Here is a 24,838-nt window from a genome sequence, read left to right as displayed (position 1 = left end):
CATACCTCTTGACATTTATCAGTTTTACTTACTATTTCCAGCCAGAAGTTATCTAGATCACTAGCTCTCTGTTTCTTCTCCAAGTTAATCAACCAACGCCCACCCCTTTTATTCACTTCATCTTCCCACATTGGTCGAATACCCTTCTTGAATAACGAGTAATCGCAGCCTTGTCGTAGTTCACTTGCTGCTTTAATATGATTGTATAAACTGTAGATGGAAAATTTGATGATTGTAACATCGTGTTCGCACTGATGAATAACACAATTGCTTATTCTGATGTGTGATAATACCTCCAGAAGTCCTCCGCTGTCTGAAAGCTTGTTACTTCTTTCTGATTTTCCTCCCAGCTCTTCTGTTTGTCGTTATCTAAATACCACAGAGTCCATGTGTTTTGCAACGGGTGTTTAATAGAGAGTTCTGGTGATACATCATTAACACCATCTTCTTTCTTGTCCGTATCCTAATAAAAAAAAAAAGGGGGGGAACGTTATTCAACACAAGTGTTCCATTTTCGCTACCCAGGTTGAACAGCCGGCCACATGCTGCATGCTCGTACTGCATAACAAGCTTGTATACAAAACATTTATATTAAAATATTGCTGCACAATAACAAACAGCAGTGACCATCACCACACACAACGAAAACTACATGCATTTCACCTTACCTCCATACCATCGACTTTATTCTCAGCCATGTCACAAGAGACGAACCACCATTATTTGACCGAATTGTCACAGAGCCATCTAGTGGTCAAATCGACACTTACTTTCCATGAAGCCATCTCAAAACTCATCACTGGTCAACAACTACATATGGGATACTCGAGTTACTTTCTCAATCACTAAACTACACCTCTAAATGGTAGAAGTGGTTATAAAATTCTATATTCAAGCTGTTAAACGGGTATCCTATGTCATGAAAAGTAAAATTATTCACCATATAATTAATGACTCTCTACAACATGAACAATAGAAGGAAGATTAGGGTTTAACATCTCGTAAATAAAACATGGATATTGCTTCTACGACTCAATATTCAAATTAAAATTAAAATCTGTCAACATCACTTACTACGCAAAATGTTCCAACGCTACAGTGAATTTCTCGCATTTCTCTGTTCATTTTTGTATCATTAATTGTTCATATAAAGGTGCGGCCACACGGTGGCTCTTTCTTCGTGCTCAATGGCAGACGCAAGGGAAGCAAAGGACATGAACAAAAATTTGTGGAAAAAAAACCATATACCCATGGGCATTCGCGTATCCACACGTTGCCTCATTGCGCAAATAGTCTGCTATGGATCTCCTTCTTTACTTGGGAGCTAGTGTTGTGTTTACTGTGATGAAAAGGCTACAGAAAAAAAAAGGTGACTGTAGGTAAAGAAGTACCTAAATAAAAAAGGTTCAAGAAATACAAAGTTACGACAGCGTTTTGCCAGCATATTTCATACGGAGGCCACAGTGAAATTTCAGATTTTCTGCTTGCGAAATTGGAGCGACAAGGCTAGCAATAACATTTCGTTAGTTAGTAACTGGCAGCTTATATACCAGACTGAACCATTTATTTTGCATTTCAAAACAAAACATTTCTGTGACTGAACCTGAGAAATACTTGAGGGAGTTTGTTAGTCGTTATGTGAAGGTTAATTAACTTTTCGGGCTCTCTACTAGAAAGGAAACCTGCAAAGTGATTTTTGTATAGTTTGGGATAGAGACCCCTTGTATGTTATGTTCGCTCTTTGGAATATTTGGTTACTCCTTGTTTGTTACTACCCACAGTTGTAATTGATTTTTGACTGATAAATATAAGTCATTTAGAGTAATAGTGTGATTACTTAATCGCTACATAAAACATCATGCAAGAGAGCCAACAACTGATCAATTCGCAAACAAAATACGAAGCACCAGCGGAAGGAACTGCACGAAGTAACACAGTATTACATATCGTCTGACGACATGAAGTGAAAACAAATGGAAAAACAAATGAAAGTCAAAGAAGAATTACTAATATACTATGAATTACTCATTTATTCACAAATGTTAGTATAAAAAGACAAGATCAATCATAAACCCAGATATTTCTGCAGATCATGATGACAATATAACTCGCTTATTTGGTTAGTTCTAGGGTATGCTGACAAGTATCTTCCTTCATGAGGAATGCTGATTGTTTTGTGAGGATTGGTGTAAAGTAATTCTCATTTATTGTTATTTCGTGGAAGGAGAGAAGACTTTGAGCTTTCATAAAGCACACAGTCTCGTACATTGATATTCTTGTATCTGGCCAAACTTCTTATCATAATAAGTTTTTCTGTGAATGCCGTAGCTATTGTGAGCATTAAACGTTATCGTTGTGAGTTGTTTAGTGAATTTCGATGCCATTTGTTGCGAGTTGTCATCGCAGATAGTAGTGGTAAGTGGTGAATTCTGCGTAAGTAAGCAAGAGATATAATCTTGAGGATATATGGTTTAGCAAGATATATAATCTGGAGGATACATGGTTTCTTCGAGCAGAGAGCATGCTGCAACTGTCGCTTTGAATCGTCAACAATGCAATCCCCGGCGGGGCCACGACATGCGCAAACCGCGATCGTTCGTGGATCGGACAGATAAAACTTTGGATTGATCTAACTCCTTATTTCAAAAATCAAATTATGGTGACAGCTGAAGTCAAGCATAAACAAATGGAACTCTCTATGACAAAAAAAAGAATCATTATGGCTTGACATTTGTCATGGAGGAACCACCAATATCGACTGTACGCTTCCACTGTATCGGTGGTGGTTCCTACAATGCCTCCCACTCCCCCCCCCCCCCCCCTTCCCACTTGTGGAGCAAAGATATAGGCACTTGTATTTTTTTACCCAGCCTGCCCTACAGTACTTCTCTAAGAACGGTGCCTTCCCAGTCATGATCATCCTCTTAGTGTGGTCCTTCCAGGGGCTGTCACCTCTTGTGTTTTTTATTGTCAGGCCAGTGCCAGATACAGAAAAACCAAAAGGAGGCAGAGCTAAAAATTACTTGAGCTATCTTTACTTTTACCATAATAAAAAATAATCAAGTCACATGCAAAGTTTAAGAAAGTTTTATTTAAACTGATTATACACATATACAAGACAATGCCATCTTATGATATGAGGGAGAGATCCAATGATGACATCATGCGGCAATTTATGTATGTGGAACTTTTACTGTCGATTCCATTCCTTTCTAGTGCATTCGATAGAGGGCCTATACAGTAACAATAGGAACCTTCTCGAAAGTCACTGTTACCAGAGATATATGCATCAATAGTTTCCCATACCTAATTAGTATTACGAGATAGGTATAGGAAACTATTGTTATGTTATTAGTAAAAATATTGTTATGAGTCTTGTAACAATGTTTTTACTGAGAAACTACTATGAATTACCGGTACTATTATTAATACTTCACAATCAACTGGTCACTCTCACTCTTGACCAATCTTTACACTTGCACTTGCTACAACTAGGACTTATTACTTATTAACTCTTCAGGCTTAATATTTCTGCTTCTGAATGTAAACTAGCTTCCTATTTGGCGAATAGTCAGTACTTATAACGCCACATATCGAAGTCTCTCTGTGCAAGAAAATAATAGAATATTCGCGACTTTTCTCGAACAAATGCCAGACAGACTAACGTATCGAGATCACTAGAATGGCCACGACTTTTCTCGTAGGTATGTGTTAGCTATCTAAGTGCCAGGCAGAAACATAAAAAATATGATGACGTAGATGCGCGTGCTACATAGGGAAGTATACCTACTCGATTCAGTCGAGTCGACTGACGAAAGAAACAGACGATTAGCGTGCGGGCTGACTGGTGGGAGCGGCACGGGTGGCAATGCAGGTGGCGCCACAAGGCCGGGTCACATGCCCAGCGCGCCCCCCATATGTAAAAAACAAAGGCTGCTATTGCCTGTATACATGTTGATGTGATGCTGCTCCCAATGCTTGCTGGCTGGCGTCTACTATTATTAATAGGAGTGCCTGTGGTACCAGGTGAGCTATTAACATCACTTTTCGTAAGTTTGCCTTTACATGTCAAACTGCCCCGTCAGTGTCCATATTTCACAGTAGTGGGCAATTTCAAAGATTTCTGTTAATGTGGCTTGTACCTTCACTGCTTTTAGCAGATGTTGTCGACAGAAACTGAGTGCACCCAGGGATCTTTAAAGCTGCTGGTGAGCCACTGGTCGGGTCATCTCGTCCATTATCGCTATCTTATTCCCGAGTGGGTGTATCCCGTCTGACACTTCATAACCCAAAAAGTCACCTGCTGTCTCTGCAGTGTGCATTTTGCATCATGTACTATTATGCCATACTCCTTGATACATTCAAACACAGCAGACAATTACCCCTCATGAAATTTTTCTGACACCGATAACATCAATATGCCGTCAATATAGGAAAAACATCCTTTCAGCCCTCGTAAGTGCATCATTTATAATTCGTTGCCACATTTGCACTGCATTTTTCAATCCAAAAGACATTCGGACACACTCAGATAAACCATATGGCGTTGTAACTGATGCCTTAGATATAGCTCTTCCACTACCAGTATCTGGTGATAAGCTTTTTTACAGTCAGTGATGCTGAAGCTATTCGCCCTGCTAACTCCTTAGTGAAGGTGCGAATGTTAGGTACTAGTCAGGTATGGTACTTGCATTCAACCCATCATAATCTCCAAATGACCTCCATGAGCCAGATGTATAGGTGACGTCCATGGGCTATATGATGTACGTATGACATTTGCCATCAGTGATTCCTCGAATATTGGTTTTGGTGCTATGAACCAATCAGATATTAACATGAGAGGTCATAGATACACTGATTGTCTGGGAGGGGTGTAGACGTGATGCACAGTCTTGTGAATCACTGCAGGCACACTTATCACCTTGTTAGACTTTACGGCATGTGGCACTGCTCCATATTTATGTTTGTTGTTCAGGTAAGTTTCAATCTCATGATTTCTTTTAATCTGTGCGCCATTGATGTCTATTACGATTTTCATGACACAAACAAAATCTGCACCTAATATTGTTTCTGAAACCTCTGAAGGAAAGAAAGTTCAGCAGCTGCTATGCTCGAATGCTAACTCCATCTCTGTCACATCCTATGAGTAACTTTAGCTGATTTATTTTCTCCAATTAATCGCAATAATGTCATTTTATTGACGTCCTGATAGTCTGTGAAAGCTAGTGCACTGACATACGATCCAGAATGCACTACGTAAGAGCAGTTTGATTAAACGACTCTGACATGCAACCTTCTGGAAAGGACACGAAAATGTTTAACTTTACTCATCCTTCAGTAGTCCATGTTTCCCCACTTCTCTGTTCTATGAACTTTCCTCGAATGTCGTGGCCTCCTGCACTTACTGCTGGTCGATGCTGCCATTTAGGTACATATATGGCTTCTAACACCTCATATCTCTAGCCTCAAAACGCGGATGGTGCCAACACATACATCAATGTTAACATCCACAGTTAGATTCGACTCTCTTTCTACTCATATAATTCTCACTGTGCACGCTCTTCTAATCTTGCAACAACTGTGATACCTGCTGTAAACACAGCTCGTGCCATTATGTTACTTACTGAGCAAGCTCTTGGAATTGTTTAGCGACACCTGTTTGTTCAGCTTTATGTATTCCTGCCACCACCTGTGATGTGTCTTCCTCTTTAATTATTGCCGTGCACATTGCACGTAAACTGTCCAAGGGCACATGTCCTCCGTCACACAGTTTACAACTGCTGCTTTTACCATGTCTCACAACTGAGCCAGCCAAATGTGCTTTGTGTCACATCTGGTATACCCATCCCTTGAAGACATCTACAATAATCTGATGGCGACCTATCTCTTATTTGTTCTTCCTTCTGCACTAGTCGTATGTGTTGACTTAATGGTTTACACATTCTGCTGATTAAGACTTTTTTTAACATTGTGTAAGGTCACTGTGCTGCAGGTTGTAGTATCACGTCCTCTCCCTTGGCTGCTGCTCTGGCATGAAGTGTACTCATTGTCCTTGCGAAATTCGTGTGCTCGTCGATGATCTCTTCTGGACAAAAGTGAGTTCAGTCATTATGAAGCAGAGTTATGGTTTTCTGGTCTGAAGTGTGGTGCCCATGTTTTCATCTGCTGCTTGTTTTTCATCTACTGGTGAGTGTGCACTTGTTGTTGGAATAGTCTGCATCTCTAATATCAATTTACGTTCCTCAACTTACTTTTGTACCTTGTCTTCACAGTCTGCTATTTGCATCTCCTCGATCTTCTGTTAAGCACCTGGACTCAATTATCTCGATCACCTGTGCATACCATTTCTTGTTTACCATAAGTTTTCAGGATAAGCACTTCAGCTAATGCGACTATTATACGAACTACAGATAAAACTGCAGGTTGATCTAACTCTTTATTTTGCAAATCAAGTTTCAAAAATAACTGAAGTCAAGTGCAAACAAATGGAAGTTTCTCCAGCAAGTAAATAAAGAATAAACATTTATGACTTGACATTTGTCATAGGGAAACCAACAATGTCCACTGTACATTTCCACTACGTCATTGGTGGTTCCTACACACTCACAAAAACTTCCTTCGACCGGGTAACTCTCCAGATGAAATGATCTCCCTTTTTCTAATGGTGAAGTTTGAATTGTTGACAGAAACTGATGCAGCATTAATTAGTATATACTGACTTATAATTCTTTTGATAACTGGAGTTGTGGTGGTAGATTTTGTGGCACATAATCTGACGTGTTTTGAAAAAATATCATAGCAATATGACATGTCTGTATTTATTCTGGATGATAGCAAAGACAAAAATATAACATCACCTTTCTACAACCAATATTGCTGATAGTTACGAGTTTTGCTTTTGCGATTTTCAGCACACAATGGTTCATTTATGTTGTGAAAGTATATGATATTGTTGTAACCTGAGATATGGATAAAATTTGCATTTGAATAAGCAAGTATTATTGAATAATTAGTGAAAGGAAATCTGTAGTTTCAGAACAGTGCACTTTATTCTATAAATTATGAAAATTAATGCAGTACTGGCAGTATGTTCAGTAATATAAATGCAGTGAATTTGAGACAGGAGGTGACAAGGTTACTGGTGGCAATGTAAATACATTTTGACTTAGTTTTCAATGAAGAAACTTGAATATCAAATCGCATTCTATAATACAGTATCCTTCTGTGCATATTCAAAAGACATAATTCAAAAATTAGGTGTAGGATAGCTTTAATAATTCATCTCTGACTAATTTGCGACACAGGAGTGAAAATATAAGCTTTAAATGAACCTTCATGGCTCAGTATTCAGCACATCACACAAGAACGTCGAATCTATGTGTGTGTGTGTGTGTGTGTGTGTGTGTGAGTGTGTGTGTGTGTGTGTGTGTGTGTGTGTGTGTGTGTGAGAGAGAGAGAGAGAGAGAGAGAGAGAGAGAGAGAGAGAGAGAGAGAGAGAGTGAGTTTATATTATTGGCGAATAATCCCAGAAATGGAAGACATTAAGCAAATAACTCGATCAATTTTCCTTTCAGTTCTTGTTGTTCTTCCAATGAGCTTTCCTTCTTTCCAAAAAGGCTTGTTTACAGTCATCCGACTACTTTGGTCTGTAGTGTTTTTCTTTTGGTTGCTGTGATATAACTTCCCATTTATCTGGTTTGCGTCTGAAGGTGTCTCTTTCTAGAATGTCAGCTGCTCTTATGTTTGCATTATTTAGGTCCTTTCGAATTTCATCTAGCCAAGGTGTGAAATTCTTAAGTGAAGTTACATAATCTATTACGCTCTTCTTCAATCGTTTTTCTGATACTCGTTTGAGATGCCAAAGAATTTGATTCACCTTTTCCTAATATCAGTTTCGATGTTTGAAAACTTTTCTGTTGTTTTAACTGATTGTAGCCTATAACCATTTTGGGAATGTCAACCTTCTAGAATTTTCCTGGTGACCTTCCTCACTTGTTTTTTGATGTCTTCAAGTTGTTTTCTGTTAAGGGTTAGTGTTTCACTTGTGTAGAGGATTGTTGGCTTCATGGCGATATTGTAGTGTCGAATTAATTTTTGTCCCTCTTGACATTGATTTTTTGTTATAGGGGTTTTGCATTAACATTGATCCTTTTTTAATGTTTTGGAAGTAATGTTGCTGTGAGATTTTTTTCAATACCTGTCGGTTCAATGAATTCTCCAGGGTATTTAAAGCATGGGACCCTCTTAATTTTACCATATTTTGTTTTCAGGCTTGCAATTTCTGCTTTTGAACAAAATGATTGAGTTTTCTCAAATGAAATTTGTAAACATACTTTCTTTGCACATTCTTTGAGTATTTACAGCTGTTTTACTGCAGTCTGCTCATCCTCTGTTAGCATCGACAGGTCGTCCACAAATGTAAGATATGGTATGTAGAGGTTATTTTGGCAACTGATAACACCCAGTCAGATTGGCCTCCAAACCCCTACTTCGTTTGTAAATGTGTTTGTTGAGCCTGTGTTACTTCTATGCAAAAACCATTTCCTACATCTGTGCTTTCTCTTCTTTTTATTGTATATTGACTCCATTTTAATGTCACTGTCTGAATCACAACTCCATTGGCTGTCCAAACAATGTCAAGAGAATTTTGACAGAAGTGTATGGAAACAGCAGCACATGATACCACTGCCATATCAGCCATCATAATACTTGCCATGGTATCACTTTAGTCGGATGTGGAAATCTGTATTTAAGCTGGTTCACATATGCAAATGTCCATACATGCATTTAGTTACTACAGCTAGTGGCATATGACAGATGCTCCATAGTTCCATTCATGAACGCCCAATTTTCAGTAGCAAGAGTCAAGTGACCATCACATTCGTGATGCCAGAGAAAGTTCAACTAGGTTGTATGTTGTGATGATGCTACTTTTCCACGACTACTCTCTGGTCCCTGGTGGCCATATTTAGAAACATCAAGATTACGTTGGGATTATTGTAATAAAAGTAATATTCTATGTGCGTGTGTGTGTGCAAGTTCATACATAAAATTTACAAACAAAAAAATCCCATACTCTCGAAAGAGTTTGTGATGAATATACAGGGTGATTAAAGTTTAACTTTCAAAACCCTGTAGAAATAACTCCACTCGTCAGAATGACGTCAAATTGCGACGGAATATTATCGGAGAAGGGGGAAAACGTATGGCAGAAGAAAAAAAATAGTGTGAAAATTGATCAATTGATAGCGCTGTACGTGTAAGAATACATAAATGAAAATACCTGTCATGCACACGACCCATTGAGGTTGATATAAACACGCTGGGTACATGGCTTTTCTTCCTTTCGCGTCTGCAAAGTTCGCCATGACTGTCTCAATCCAGGATCGCGTTCTGTTTGTAAACCTGTATTGCAAGAGTGGTGAATTTGCACACGTCGCTCTGCGTAAGTGTCGGATACTGAAGGGTTTCAAAAAAGGCATTGGTCTGATGACTGCTGTGGGTCTAGAGAAAATTCTTTTGGTTCTTTTGGTGTGCAACCTGGTAGAGGGGAGAAACGAATTGATTCTATGTCAGTGGAAGCTGTGGCCACAGCAATGCAGGAGGAGACGAGTGGTGGTGTGCAAATGTGTAGTGCATGGAGAATTGCTCGAACACTGGACGTACCCATGAGCACAGTGCATCCTTCCTCACTATGCATTCAAAATTACGCATGTGCACAAGTTGCTTCCTGTTGACCTGCCAGCAAGAGAGAACTTTGCTTTAGAATTAATTGCTCGCACGAAAGTGGACAAAGATTTCCTGTTGACCTGCCAGCAAGAGAGAACTTTGCTTTAGAATTAATTGCTCGCACGAAAGTGGACAAAGATTGGCTGTGAAAGATGTTTTGGACAGACGAATCCCACTTCCCTCTGACATGATACGTCAATACACAAAATTGTTGAGTATGGGCAACGGAAAATCCTCACGCAAATCAACCAGTACCACTGTGTGATGCGAGTGTACGCCATTATTTATAGGCCATATTTTTTTTTTCGAAGAAACAGGTGCTTCCAGTCCTGTTAAATGTACCATCACTGGTAAGCCCTATGAGTATCTTTTGTGCAACCACGTCATTCCAGCTCTCCAATAGCGTGGATATGTCGTTGGGATCATTATTTATGCAAGATGGCACACCTCTGCATATTGCAATCCCAGTTAAGCAGTTCCTGAAGCGCCATTTCGGAAATGCTAGAATTATCAGCCTCCATTTCTCTGCAGCCTGGCCATCCCGATCACCTGATCTTAATCCGTGTGACATGTGGATGCGGGGCTATCTGAAACATGTTGTGTTTGCTGTTACGATTGCAAATTTACCTGCATTGAAGGCACACATTCTGCAGCACATTCTGAGCACACACTTCGATCGGTTGTGGAACATGCTGTTTCTCGATTTCAACTAGTTGCAGAAAACGGTGCATAGCATATTGAACACGTTTTGACCAGTCACACAGAAATTAATAATCCGATTTGATTCTGATTGATGCTTTTTATGCAGGTTTTGGCCTCAGGACAATTAAAAACCGACGTGATTGATGCTTTTTATGCGGTTTTTGCCTCAGGATAGTTAAAAACCGATTTTTCCCATTCAATGTGATATGACCTTGCCATCGTGCCTATGTAACTAATTGTATCACATCTGTACACCTATGCACACTGAGTAGTACAGTTTTATAACATCAAACATACAGCTTAGGCATTGTTGTATGATTCATTTCTCATTTGTATTCAACCACTTTTAAATTATGATGCTTACAGCGCCATCTATTGCTACACTTTGTAACTATTTATTTTTCTTCTGCCATACGTTTTCCCCCATCTCCGATAATATTCTTTTGCAATTTGACGTCTTTCTGACCAGTGGTGTTATTTCTACAGTGCTTTGAAAGTTTAACTTTAATTATAATCACCCTGTACTTAATATAGAATTAAGAATGTGAGCCATATACACATTATGTTTCGAAAGACCAAGCATTGTAGAAATTGTGGACTGAATGTATGAAATAGCCCGCAAGCGTGATGTGGCAGCTGTGAAACTGAAAATTAGAAGTAATCGAAACGCCTACATTAACGAATACAATAAAAGCCGTGTTTGTGTCAAAACGCTGTCCTCATACGCAACTATTCATGTGGGAGCCAAATCTGGCTATATGGTGGGCGATCAAACTCTTGCCATCGAAAATGCTGTGGGAGCATCTTGATTATACCAGTGGTGGGTGGTCGAGACTTGTCATGAAGAAGAAAGCACATGACAGTTACGTAATATGGGCTGTATAAAATCAGGCGAGATCTCTAAGCAGAACTTCACACTTGGTGGGAGACATTGTTTCCCATGCATCTACAGAGTGTTACAAAAAGGTACGGCCAAACTTTCAGGAAACATTCCACACACACAAATAAAGAAAAGATGTTATGTGGACATGTGTCTGGAAACGCTTAATTTCCATGTTAGAGCTCATTTTAGTTTCGTCAGTATGTACTGTACTTCCTCGATTCACCGCCAGTTGGCCCAATTGAAGGAGGGTAATGTTGACTTCGGTGCTTGTGTTGACGTGCGACTCATTGCTCTACAGTACTAGCATCAAGCACATCAATACGTAGCATCAACAGGTTAGTGTTCATCACGAACGTGGTTTTGCAGTCAGTGCAATGTTTACAAATGCAGAGGTGGCAGATGCCCATTTGATGTATGGATTAGCAAAGGGCAATAGCCGTGGCGCGGTACGTTTGTATCGAGACAGATTTACAGAACGAAGGTGTCCCTGTGAACAGACAAGTGTGATGTGACATGGTAGACAGCCCTGCTAGGAAAATGTGTAAGACATCTGCTCAAAGATTCACGATTTTCACTGTAGTTTTAATTTCACGACCGATTAGACACTGAAAAAATAGCTCTCATCTTTCTTTTATAAATGTGTTTGTTGACCTTATTTTATTGCTGCACTAAATCTGATTTTGAGCCCAACATTTGGGTTTCTTTTTCCTTGTATTTAACTCTTGTCGTGGTTCTAATGCCAAAACGTGCTCTGTAACATTAATACTCATTCAGTGGGCGCCATAATGGAAACAATAATAACTGCCTAGAATTTGTGGCATCCTATGTGAACGATAGCTCATGGTGCCACAGCAGTATGCCACTAGTTGTGGCGTCACTTTAGCTGTATTTCTCAATCTGTCTTTTCTCAGCGTATTGTGCCAGAAAAACCTGCTCTCTGTTACAATAGAAATTAGAAAATATATTTGACCAAATTTTAAGAATTCTAAAATTACCCATCTATTGCTAAAAATAACAAAGTAAATTCATTAAGCCCGGATGATGTCTGATGGATATTCGCCATCGATTGCAGTGTATCTGCTTCTATTACTAAAGAAGTCTTCGAGTCACTCACACATTTGATGGGTCTTTCCCGTCCTTAATTCATTTACTCAAGACATATTCCTCCAGAACACAATTTGCAATCATTTTAAATTTTGGTTATAATTCCTCTATGTCTGCAGGCCAGTGTGGCCGAGCGGTTCTAGGCGCTTCAGTCTAGAACCGCGCGGCCGCTACGGTCGCAGGTTCGAATCCTGCCTTGGGCATGAATGTGTTTGATGTCCTTAGGTTAGTTAGGTATAAGTAGTTCTAAGTTCTAGGGGACTGATGACTTCAGATGTTAAGTCCCATAGTGCTCAGAGCCATTTGAACCATTTGAACCTCTATGTCTATAATATTGGAACTATGGTAAATGATGTCCATGCATCGTCTACAAACGATGCTAATAAATGTTTACGTGATCTTTCTAGCATAAATACTCTCCTAGCTTTCTAGATGGATGTACTAACCTTAGTAGCCATTGCTGTGATGATGACATCATGATCACTTCACTACACTGGCACAGTCGATAATGTCAAGCCTGTTTGGTCTAAAATATTTCCACAGCGTGTGCGTTATCGAACTAACTAACCAAGACATTTTTTCGGATAATGAATTCAGAACTACTTCACAAGACTAACTGTGTGTACCACCTGCAATGAACCCACTGACTATACTCGATCAGTTAAAGTCACCTGCAACTACACTCCTGGAAATGGAAAAAAGAACACATTGACACCGGTGTGTCAGACCCACCATACTTGCTCCGGACACTGCGAGAGGGCTGTACAAGCAATGATCACACGCACGGCACAGCGGACACACCACGAACCGCGGTGTTGGCCGTCGAATGGCGCTAGCTGCGCAGCATTTGTGCACCGCCGCCGTCAGTGTCAGCCAGTTTGCCGTGGCATACGGACCTCCATCGCAGTCTTTAACACTGGTAGCATGCAGCGACAGCGTGGACGTGAACCGTATGTGCAGTTGACGGACTTTGAGCGAGGGCGTATAGTGGGCATGCGGGAGGCCGGGTGGACGTACCGCCGAATTGCTCAACACGTGGGGCGTGAGGTCTCCGCAGTACATCGATGTTGTCGCCAGTGGTCGGCGGAAGGTGCACGTGCCCGTCGACCTGGGACCGGACCGCAGCGACGCACGGATGCACGCCAAGACCGTAGGATCCTACGCAGTGCCGTAGGGGACCGCACCGCCACTTCCCAGCAAATTAGGGACACTGTTGCTCCTGGGGTATCGACGAGGACCATTCGCAACCGTCTCCATGAAGCTGGGCTATGGTCCCGCACACCGTTAGGCCGTCTTCCGCTCACGCCCCAACATCATCCAGCCCGCCTCCAGTGGTGTCGCGACAGGCGTGAATGGAGGGACGAATGGAGACGTGTCGTCTTCAGCGATGAGAGTCGCTTCTGCCTTGGTGCCAATGGTGGTCGTATGCGTGTTTGGCGCCGTGCAGGTGAGCGCCACAATCAGGACTGCATACGACCGAGGCACACAGGGTCAACACCCGGCATCATGGTGTGGGGAGCGATCTCCTACACTGGCCGTACACCACTGGTGATCGTCGAGGGGACACTAAATAGTGCACGGTACATCCAAACCGTCATCGAACCCATCGTTCTACCATTCCTAGACCGGCAAGGGAACTTGCTGTTCCAACAGGACAATGCACGTCCGCATGTATCCCGTGCCACCCAACGTGCTCTAGAAGGTGTAAGTCAACTACCCTGGCCAGCAAGATCTCCGGATCTGTCTCCCATTGAGCATGTTTGGGACTGGATGAAGCGTCGTCTCACGCGGTCTGCACGTCCAGCACGAACGCTGGTCCAACTGAGGCGCCAGGTGGAAATGGCATGGCAAGCCGTTCCACAGGACTACATCCAGCATCTCTTCGATCGTCTCCATGGGAGAATAGCAGCCTGCATTGCTGCGAAAGGTGGATATACACTGTACTAGTGCCGACATTGTGCATGCTCTGTTGCCTGTGTCTATGTGCCTGTGGTTCTGTCAGTGTGATCATGTGATGTATCTGACCCCAGGAATGTGTCAATAAGGTTTCCCCTTCCTGGGACAATGAATTCACGGTGTTCTTATTTCAATTTCCAGGAGTGTATTATTCGCATGGTCAGGGTATATCCACGTTACTGAGCGTAGACTTTCTTTGATTGCTTCTAAAGCTGTTGCAGAGTAATTGGGAGGGTGGTAAAGAATTCAGATGGTTACCTTGAGTTCACTTACACTGGTTCCTTGCATTCAGACAATTTCACATCCAGACTAAATTTCGGCCTCAATAGAACCAATATTTCCATTGACTGCAATGTACACTCCCCATCCCATGGCAGTTCATCTGTCTCTCTGATATACATTCCATGCCTCATTAAATATTTTAGTGCTTTCTATTTTGAGTTTCATTCAGATCCCAGCTCTGAGCATAATTTGAGCGCTCAATTTTTCTGGTTGCGTGTAAATTCAGGAACACTGTTGCGAATGCTTCAGAAATTTACAATTAAAATTTTGTCAGTCGAAGGGTCTTTATTTTGTATCCAGTCTGATTTTCCTCCCTGTGTATCGTTTTGCGAACATTCATCAAAGAACCTCAGTGCTCTTCGGTATCCTTATGATTTGGAGGGAGCCAACCAAACACACATATAACTGTTGTTTCAGTGTAGTACCTACTATTCACAAAGATCAATCAAGAAAGAAGATAATTTTGCTTTCTAGCTGATTCAGTAAATGAGCCACTCATGGTGGTCTAAGTTATTTTATTCGAGATGTAGACTTACCAAAAACCAAAACTGAGATTTCGGTTATATGCTGAAACAGCCGAATGTTATAGACCCACACACTTAGTGTCAATGTACAGGACACAGGATAATGATATCATTCAGAACTTTAAAAATTAGAATAACCTAAGTGCATGAAATGATGTGAATGGCATGATGAAAGCTTTGAATGTGATGCAGGGACCAGAGAACTGAATGCTACTCATAGGCGCATCAAAGCTTAGTTTAAAAGCTGTGTCGCTACATAGTGGGAATTTTGTGCCTTCAATTCCTGTGTGGCATGATATCACATGAAGGAAATATATAACAATATTAAATTATTTCTGGGAGCAATTAAAAGCAAATACCACACAACTGGCAGATCATTGGAGACCTCAAGGTGATTGCAATACTGTTGTGCATGGAGCTGGGATACAAAAAATTCTGCTGATTCCTATATGAGAAGGCAGCCGGTATAAATGTGAACACTACAGAAGAAAACACTAGTCTCCAAGGGAAGCACTATGAATCAGATGTATGAATGTCCAGCATGGTCCACTGGTAGATGGAAATAGAATTAGTCTGCAGCCTTTAAATATCAGACTCGGCCTCATGAACAACTTTTCAAAGGGAGTGAACAAGGATTGAGACGCTTTCAAGTACCTGAAAGACAAATGTCATCGGCCGAGTGAGGAGAAATTGATCGTAGGAATCTTCATTAGTACTGAAATTCCTAAAATTCTTCTGGAACACAATGTTGTGTTAGTCATCCAGAAAAATGAGAAACAATCTTGGAAAAACTTGATCTGTGTAATTTGGGACATCCGTGTAATTCTTTTTCTTCAAAGACAGCTGTAAAGTGATAAAAAGCTGCTTATTGTAACAAAATATCTATTAGTTGTTAGGTTGACTGGTCATCATACTTTGAAACTTTTTTGTGGACACACAAAAAATAACTACAGTTGTTTGAAAAGTATGTATCTCTGTTTGTGTTTACCATTTGAATAATTTTGTGCTCATCCATTCACAAGTATACAATTTTGTGTTCAATTAAGCATTGTACAGTGACTGGTCCTTCTTAATGTTACTATGATTTATCTCGATTTTTATTATTGACAATTATAATAATTTTAGTCGTTTTATTATTATGGTTCTTTCCTTTTGTGATGAGGGCGACAGCAGGACCGACGACGCTTGCAACCTTAGTTGATTGTTGTACCCACTGTGTGAACAAGTAGGATCATGTTTAGCGGCGTACCATGACTTACGTCGTATATACAATATGTCTGGTGACCGAATTTAAGTATCAGCTGTTATAGTTTTTTTCACTTATAGCAGTTTTAACGCACCAGTTGCTGTTTAATCGCAAGAATTTCATCTACCCAGCGACTTTACAGTTCTAATAAACAGCGTCTTCAAATGTCAATACACTCTTGAGTCAGTCAGTAGTAATGGAAAGCAGTCTGGTAACTCTGTGTTGTGTTTCGTTTTACGCATGGCGCTCTCGTATTCTCATGAAAACTCTGCCTATTGGTATCCCGAACCTGGCAGCCTTAATTACACAGTTATGAAACGGAAGGTAATATTACGAGATATAGCATTCTTCCTGGAGGTTTTAATGTTAAATAGTGTGGAATGTAATCAGTTGATGTTTGGGTCTTTGTTTGAGGTTAATGTATGTTTATGTTGTTGTCAGTATGTTGTTTATCTCGTCAACAGATAGAAGAGAATGGAGAAAGTGAAGGACCACCTCCGAAAATTCCTGGGAACTACTCTTTACCACTGCCTTATGGATGGCAGCCGCCGAGAGTGCAAGTTAATATGAGAGGTGGTGGTATGAGAATGGCGAGAGCTGGACCGTGGAGAGGCGGAGCGGTACCGAGAGGAATGCCAGCATATAACCCACGAGGGTATTTCAGAGGCAATGGAAGGGGGGGTCGAGTAGCACCACCAAGATACTATGAGGTTCTGCAACAGCCATATCCGGTAAGTCCGATGTATCATACATGTTTTACATCATAACATAACCGACGTAAATGAAGTGAGGCTGGACAGAGTGTTATTTGTGTAAGATTTGCTAACGTGTAAGCATGACAGGGCTAACAATAAGTTAACATCTATCCTGCTAGTCTGCCAAGTACTTCTATAGCCTACAGATTTTGTTTTGAAATACAAACAACAGTTTCACCTGTTCTATGTGGTTTAAACAGAAATAAACAAACTTTATAAGTAGTTGAACCACATTAATTCACTAGATCAAATGCTAATTCATGTGAATTTAGTGTTCGTTTATTTGACATTTTATCATACTGACCATGCAGAAAGACACAATGAACTGTGTAATTGCATATTTCATACTGATCACATTGTGACATTTCAAAGTTACATTTCCTTCACTCTTTTTTGTTTGTTTGTTTGTTTCAAAGTGCGATAAATACCGAAGAGAGTAATATAAATATTAGCTCTGGAATATGTGTTATAATTGAATTAGAGAAGTCTTATTGCTCAAACTGTACTGTTTATGTTAACGTCTTGGTTTTACGTATTTACTGTGCTTATGCCATTTGTCTTTCTGAGTTGCTCTTTGAGTTAAAATTGCAATTAACTTTCTGAATGATCACTATACCTTGTATAGTTTTTGTCTCGATTTCTTTTGATGGAAGTAATGTTTGTTGTTGTTAAATTGCTTGTGTTTTTGTGTAGGTTTAATCTGTGCTAAAAAAGAATTAATTATTATACACATTTCTACCATAAAGTTTATTTACTTACTTTTTTGCCAGTTCTTCCATGGTACACTGAATAATACACATTATATATAGCTGTATTTGGAAATATAAAACAAAAGACGATGTAACAAACAGTTTCCACATACTTAATTTAATGTTTACAGTATGGTAAGACAAAACAAACACATTGCAAGTCTGTTTACAGGTTTTAAAAACACGTAATCATCGAAATATATCTTTACAGCATGTGTAACAATAGTAATTATCAGAAACAGTTTACATATTTACAGAACATTTTTACATTTGACAAAATTTAGAACTTTTAGTTTACACAGATACCTGTGCTAACGGTCATGTTTATGGGCTAAGAAATTCTGATTCAGAAACACAGAAGAAAAGTCTGCAAAATATACTAGTTTTCTTTATTCTTTTTCTGTATTGACTGCTTCTGGCGGTAAGAATCCTTCTGTACATACAAGGAAAAACCCGTATATGGCGTGTAGATATAATATTGAATGGTAAGAAAGGGAGAAATGTAGTTCTACTCCAGTTCTCATACATAAAATCATGGTGTCTTGTGTACAGCAATTAGAATTGCACATCTGTAGACCACATAATATTCTAATATGTCTTTGGATATGGATTGTACTGATGGGATTACAAGTATTGTAACAGAATTAGAGATAGGAATATACCACCTTTGTTTACAAGTTAGTGCAGCTTACCCAAGAGGTTGTCACTTGCTGGGATAAGTGCAGTGGTGAGGTACTGAATTTAACTTTAAAAATCCCAGAGCTGGTTAAAAGTGTGCAGCTTACCCAAGAGGTTGTCACTTGCTGGGATAAGTGCAGTGGTGAGGTACTGAATTTAACTTTAAAAATCCCAGAGCTGGTTAAAAGTGTGAACGGAACAGCTAAGATGTTAACTTTATTGTCCAATTTATTCATATATTTATTTGCCATTTGACAGTTTTGTAATTTCTGGAATAGATAAAACAGAAGGAAGAGCAGGAACATTCGTATGTAAACACTTACACTGAAGGTAGTACTCCTGCTAGTACTGTGTAGACATTTTTAGTATACTTCAGAAGAAATTGGCATTAAAATGACACATCATTTTCATATAAACTTCAACAACATTTCTGTGAATTTCATGTCCTTTTTTGACCCCTTTAATGTGATAGAAGTGGATTACAAAGACGAATTCCAGTTCTGGGTGCATGGGTTGTTTTTACATGTTCTATACAGTGGGTTGTGCATTTGCAAATATTTTAGCCTTTGTAGGAAAAACTGGGTCTGGCATTCACATAAACTATTTGTTACTTTCACAGTTACCAGCTGTAACAATGAAACAAAAGAACAGTACAATGCAGCTTGTGTGTTATCTGTGAACTGTGCTTCACTGTGAAAGCACAAAAACTACTCTGCAGTATTTGGCTTCTCAGGTGTGTCTCTTGCCTGATCAGTAGTAAAACTTTTAAACGCCTCGTGCAAATGCCACATTAATGCTAGTTATAGGAAACAGATCTAGTGACAGGAAGTAGGTTGTGATCATCAGCAGATATTAGTATATGTATAGGGCAGGTTGTGTAAGTATACATAAATTTTTGAATCCATATATACAGTGTGCCTAAACAACAATTCCATTTATACCAAAATACTATTCCATGAGTTAGCGGGCACTGGATGCAGACCCTGCTAGGTCTTAAACACGTGTAACCACGTGTGGTAGGGCTGTTATGTACCCATCCGAGTGAGCCTACTGATAACACAGGGATCACACGACTGATACGTGAGCTGTTACTGCCCCTTGTATGCCAAGGAGTGATTGCTTGTCTCCTTGGGGCATTGGAACTCCCGGTAACAGCCACCATGCCAGACGGCCCGTGTTGTGGCTGGGTGGCACCCATGAAGAGCCCCTGATCGGAATGGGTAGTATCAGGGTGGATGCTTGGCGCATGAAGCGTATCAAACTGCAAAAATCTGGCCATTCTCCAATGGCCGTCTCTTCAAATGGTGAAGGATCATTGAATGCTGCTTCGTATGACCTGGCAGCCTTCCCTTCCATGGCTATACTAAGGGAGGAGGGCCAGGCTCGCCGTTTTGGGATGAAACACTTTCCCCACTTCCTTGTCTGTACTGGGATGGATGGCGACACATACACTACCACAAAGCCATTATGGTATATAGAGGACAAGTTTGGTGAAGTGGAATCTCTTCGTAAGATGCGGTTTGTCTCCCTGTTGATCAAAGCTTCTTCTGCCACCCAATCTGCAGCTCTTTGTGCGTGTGATCTTCTTGGCAATGTCCCAGTGTCTATGACTGAACATGGTCCAAGGAGTGATTTTTCATAGAGACCTCATCCTGCAAAATGATGAGAGGAATTCCGCGCTAATCTGGAGCAAAACAGTGTTCATTTTGTTTGACGTGTACAGAAGGGCGACAAAGACAACTGCACCTGTACCAGCGCCTTCATTCTGGCTTTCGAGGGGGATATCCTCCCAGAGAAGGTTAAGATAATGTGCTACAGATGTGACATGAAGCCATATGTCCCACCAACAGTGAGGTGCTTTTGGTGCTTGCGTTTTGGACAAATGTCCTCCCACTGTATGGTGGGTCCTCTGTGTGGTGACTGTGGACACCCACTCCATGAGCGAAGTCCCTGCGTCCTGCCATCTGTGTGAGTCAGTTGTCATGACCGCCACTTCCCTCACTCGCCGCATTGTTCAGCTTACAAGAGAGAAAAGAAGATCCAAGAGTACAAGTCTCTGGATTGCATGTCTTACGCTGAGGCTTGCCAAAAATATGAGAGACTCCATCCAGTGTCACTATCTTCAACTTTTGCCTCTGTAACATCCTTCCCCCCCCCCCCCCCCCCCCCTCCCCCCGCCCCCAGAGGTGCCATTTCCCCCCTTGCAACCTGAGTCTAACATTTATGGATGTCACTCCATTCTTGTTGGTGACAACCACTGACCGAGTGACATGATCTCCTCTCAGCTTCTTTATGCGTAATCTAGATCCTCGCCACAGAATCGTCCAGTGGAATTGTAATGGATACTGCCGACTCCTACTGGAAATACAATGTCTTGTCTCCTCCTATTCTGCATTCTGTCTTGCTCTTCAAGAAACGCACTTCAGTGATGACCACTCTCCAACATTTCATGGTTATCGGACGTTCTGTCAGGAACATGCTGCTCCCTGGGTAGCGTCCAGTGGGGTCTGCACTTTGGTTCACTCCGATGTCATTAGTGACTGAATCCCCCTACGTACCAACCTGGAAGCAATAGTTGGAATCATTAGTGGTTAGGAACTTCAGTGCCCACCACCCACTGTGAGGGAGTGCCACTTCAGTGGGTAAGAGTCTCCTAACTGACCAACTTATTACAGATCTCGATTTGTCTTTCCTTAATGATGGTTCCCCTACCCACTTCAGTGGTGCTCATGGCACTTTTACTGCTGTCAATCTCAGGATCTGCTCCTGTGCTCTTGTAGCTTCCCTACATTGATCACCCCATGGTGATGTCTGTGGCAGTGAGCACTTTCCAATGATTATATTCTTCCCTTGCTGCCACCAGGCAGACACCTCTGTGACAGATCACATTGATGTGGTCATGCAAGGTGCCTTTGCCATTCCTCTTCATGCCACTGACACTGCTATCACCCTATCCACAAGTCCCTCTCATCACTGACCAGCACCATGGTGGACTAAGGATGTAGCAGCGGCTATCCAGGACCATCCTCAGGCGCTTCAACGATTTAAACGACACCCTCCACAGACCGGCCTCCTTGCTTTTAAGCGTCTCTGTGTGCTGAGGCTCGTTACCTTATTAAGCAGAGCAAAAATAATGCTGGAAATGCCATGTGTCCTCCCTTGGGGACTTCCCGTGACAACTGGGAGACCCGGAATTTTTCCATCCAAAAGAAAACCAGGAAAAACCCTGGAATTTTTTCAAATTCTGGGAATTTTTCATTGTTTAAGTTTTCAGTTAAATTTGTGTAATTTTGATTGGTAAGAACTGATACTCTAACAAAGGATATTACTGTATCCCACTACTGCAGAATAATATTGCAGCAATAAAACATGAACGAGAGAAAAAAACGAAAATAAAACTTGGATTGCAAATGAAATGCGCCACATACAACAACAACAACAAAACACAGTGCTCATACAAGTGTATACCAACAGCAAAATGTGTCAAAGGCTCTAGGAAGACTATGCAATGCTTCATAACAACAAATTGCCATCGATGAGCATGACATCACATCTGTTTACATTAGATTCGTTTGATCAGTTACGAGCAGGCTTATGCGCATGCACAGTTGAGTCGCGTATGAGTTGTACCTTCTCTCACCTTTGGCTATAGAAATGTGGCCATTGGCTGAGTAAGCGCTAGCGGCAAGCAACCAGATAGTACCCGGAAAAATTTTATTGGCGACCAATTTGCCCCTGATTTGCGCATGCGCAGCGGGCCCGGATCTTGTTGGGGAGGGGGGGGGGGAATTCGTTTCATATTCTTGAGGAAAATAACATTGGTTCACAAAGCACCTAGCATTCAGTGCATGTTGGTCTATCGATTGTTCATATGATTTTAAACGCATCCCTGTTGGTTTTTGAATATTTTTTAACACATTCTAAATTGATTTCTGAATAAATCTCAGCTGATTTTTGAATGCATGCATAGTGTACTTGATGTCTCTGCCAGGGGAACCCTCGTTGCATTTAGAAATAAACTTTCCTGCAGACAAAAGGGGATGAGGCTGTACGAACTGAGCGGAATAAAGCCGAGCGGATGAATGCCAATTGCTGTTTGTCTATGTGGCTGACTGGGTTTGTGAATGATCAGCGTTGTTATAATTACTTTAAAAAAATGCACTCTTGGGGTATCCTCTTATGTCTTGTTTCTTTTATGATCTACTGCAAGATCTTTTAATATTTTACACGTACGAACATACGGGCTTCCTACGTCATCTTAGCTGCGCAAGTGCGGTGACGCCTGCTATCTGACAGTCTTTGGCAACCGATGAAACAAACCTGTTGCTAACAGGTCGCGGGAAAATATTTGGAATGGCGATTTGAAAAGCGTTTGCTTTCAAAGCAAATTTCCTTTTACGCAAGATAAACTATGTGCCAGAATGTACGATGAATTTCCTAATGTCAGAGCGTTTGACTCTCATTTAAAAATCAACTCTTTGATGACGAGCCATTTGGAAGAATTTTGAGCCCAGAAGATTAGACATTTATGTTGTTATTAAATATTTACTGACACATTTGTTTTATATGTCTTAAGGGTAACACGCGCATAAAAGATCAACATTATATGTGAAAGCTTAGCTTCTTTTGCAGCTTATTAATCTTAGAGACCAATATTATATGTGAAAGCTTTGCTTTTCTTGTAGCAACACTATTAATTTAAACCAGTAACATTTGCTGTTTGTGCGTTCACCTTACTTGACAATGATGTTGCTATTGGCTGACTACAACATGTGTCCTATGCTCTGAATACCCGCTGTCATCAGCTGGCAAGATCATGTGTCATGAGCTATGACTGGCTTACAAAATCGCATCACAATCTCAATTTCAATGCTTCGGACAGTAACATGCGCTTTCTGGTGGAATTCAAATTTATACTTTCGTAATACGAAAACAAAAACATGGAGCGTACATGTTGCTGCACATCGGAGATCTTTCCAAAACGTGTTTTTTTTCCCCCTGAGTTTCGTTTTCTAAAGTGCCGGGAAATTGTACGCTCGTGTATAAAAAGGTAACCATTCAAAGGATTGATACTTTTACAGTTCCGAGGGAATGTGTGTCACTTAACTCACCTGGGAGAAAGTGTATTTTTAACTGGGAAAAACCCGGGAATATTTTTTCCTTGTCCACGTATACACCTTGTCTAAGCTTCGTAGCCTTCCTGGCTGCCAGCAACAGTCAGCTGTCCAGGGTCTTAACCTCCAAGGTGCTCTGTGTACTGATCCACTGGTCCTTACAGAACACCTCACGGCACACTTTGCGATGGCATTGGTGTCCTCCTCCTATCCTGCTACCTTTCTCTGGCAGACACACCAAGTTGAAAAGACCCCCTCTGTTTCAACCCACACCACGCTGAGCCCTATAATTAACTTTTCACTGAATGGGAATTCTTGCAGTCTCTTACCTCTTCACAAGACACGGCCCCAGGTCCGGATTACATCCACAACCAGGTTATCCAACACTTGAATGTTCCCCAGAGGCAACATCTCTACAGGGTCTTCAACAGCCTTTAGTGCATGGGTGCTATCACAATGACGAGACAGTATAGTTATCCCCGTCCTTAAGCCCGGGAAGAACCCAATGTCTCTAGACAGCTACCGCCCGATTAGCCTGATGAATGTTCTTTGTGAACTGCTCGAGAGGATTGTTCACTTCAGATTATGTTGGATACTCGAATCTAGGGGCCTTTTGTCCCCATACCAGAGTGGCTTCCGGGCAGGACAATCTCCTGCAACTGACCATTTACCTAGATGAGAAACAGCAATCCGACAAGCTTTTACTAACTGCCAGCACCTTGTCATGCTTTCCTTTGACCTACGTAAGGCATACATGCCTCCATGACTCGGACTTTCACAGCCCCCTTCCAATTTTTATCCACGTATTTGTATCCCACTATTTCTTCCAGGTTCGAGTTGGCACTTCACTCAGCACTCCTCAGATCCAGGAGAATGGTATCCCACAGGGTTCTGTTCTAATTGTCTCATTCTTTCTCATAGCCATCAGTGGGCTTGTAACCTCTGTTGCACCTGTGGTTACCCGTCAGTATGCCGACAATTTTTGCATCTGGTGCAGCTCCCACTCTGTAACATCAGCTGAGCACTGACACCAACATGCCATCCGATGGGCCTTTGCCTGAGCCACTGCCCATGGCTTCCAGTTTTCTCCCTCCAAAACGTGGGTTATGCATTTTT

At 41.1% G+C, this 24,838-nt stretch overlaps 2 protein-coding genes across 3 annotated transcripts in view; one reads left to right on the top strand and one right to left on the bottom strand.

The window, feature by feature from the left end:
* The window catches only part of LOC124711509 (eukaryotic translation initiation factor 4E-like), a 32,926-nt gene extending 32,145 nt beyond the window's left edge, over positions 1 to 781 (bottom strand). The window contains exons 1-3 of the mRNA XM_047241623.1: positions 669 to 781; positions 294 to 463; positions 33 to 210 (exon numbers count right to left, since the gene is read on the bottom strand). Of these exons, the coding sequence (XP_047097579.1) occupies positions 33 to 210; positions 294 to 463; positions 669 to 698 (378 nt within the window). The 5' untranslated portion in view covers positions 699 to 781. The remainder of the gene's footprint in view (positions 1 to 32; positions 211 to 293; positions 464 to 668) is intronic.
* Positions 782 to 16,491: 15,710 nt separating this feature from the next.
* LOC124711598 (homeobox protein slou-like) overlaps positions 16,492 to 24,838 on the top strand; it is a 141,732-nt gene continuing 133,385 nt past the window's right edge. For both annotated transcript variants that reach the window (XM_047241754.1, XM_047241755.1), the window contains exons 1-2: positions 16,492 to 16,750; positions 16,891 to 17,157. In XM_047241754.1, coding sequence (XP_047097710.1) covers positions 16,667 to 16,750; positions 16,891 to 17,157 — 351 coding nt within the window. In that variant the 5' untranslated portion in view covers positions 16,492 to 16,666. The remainder of the gene's footprint in view (positions 16,751 to 16,890; positions 17,158 to 24,838) is intronic.

This window comes from Schistocerca piceifrons, chromosome 8 (assembly GCF_021461385.2).
Source record: "Schistocerca piceifrons isolate TAMUIC-IGC-003096 chromosome 8, iqSchPice1.1, whole genome shotgun sequence".
NCBI lineage: Eukaryota > Metazoa > Arthropoda > Insecta > Orthoptera > Acrididae > Schistocerca > Schistocerca piceifrons.
This window is presented reverse-complemented; position numbering and strand designations above follow the sequence as displayed.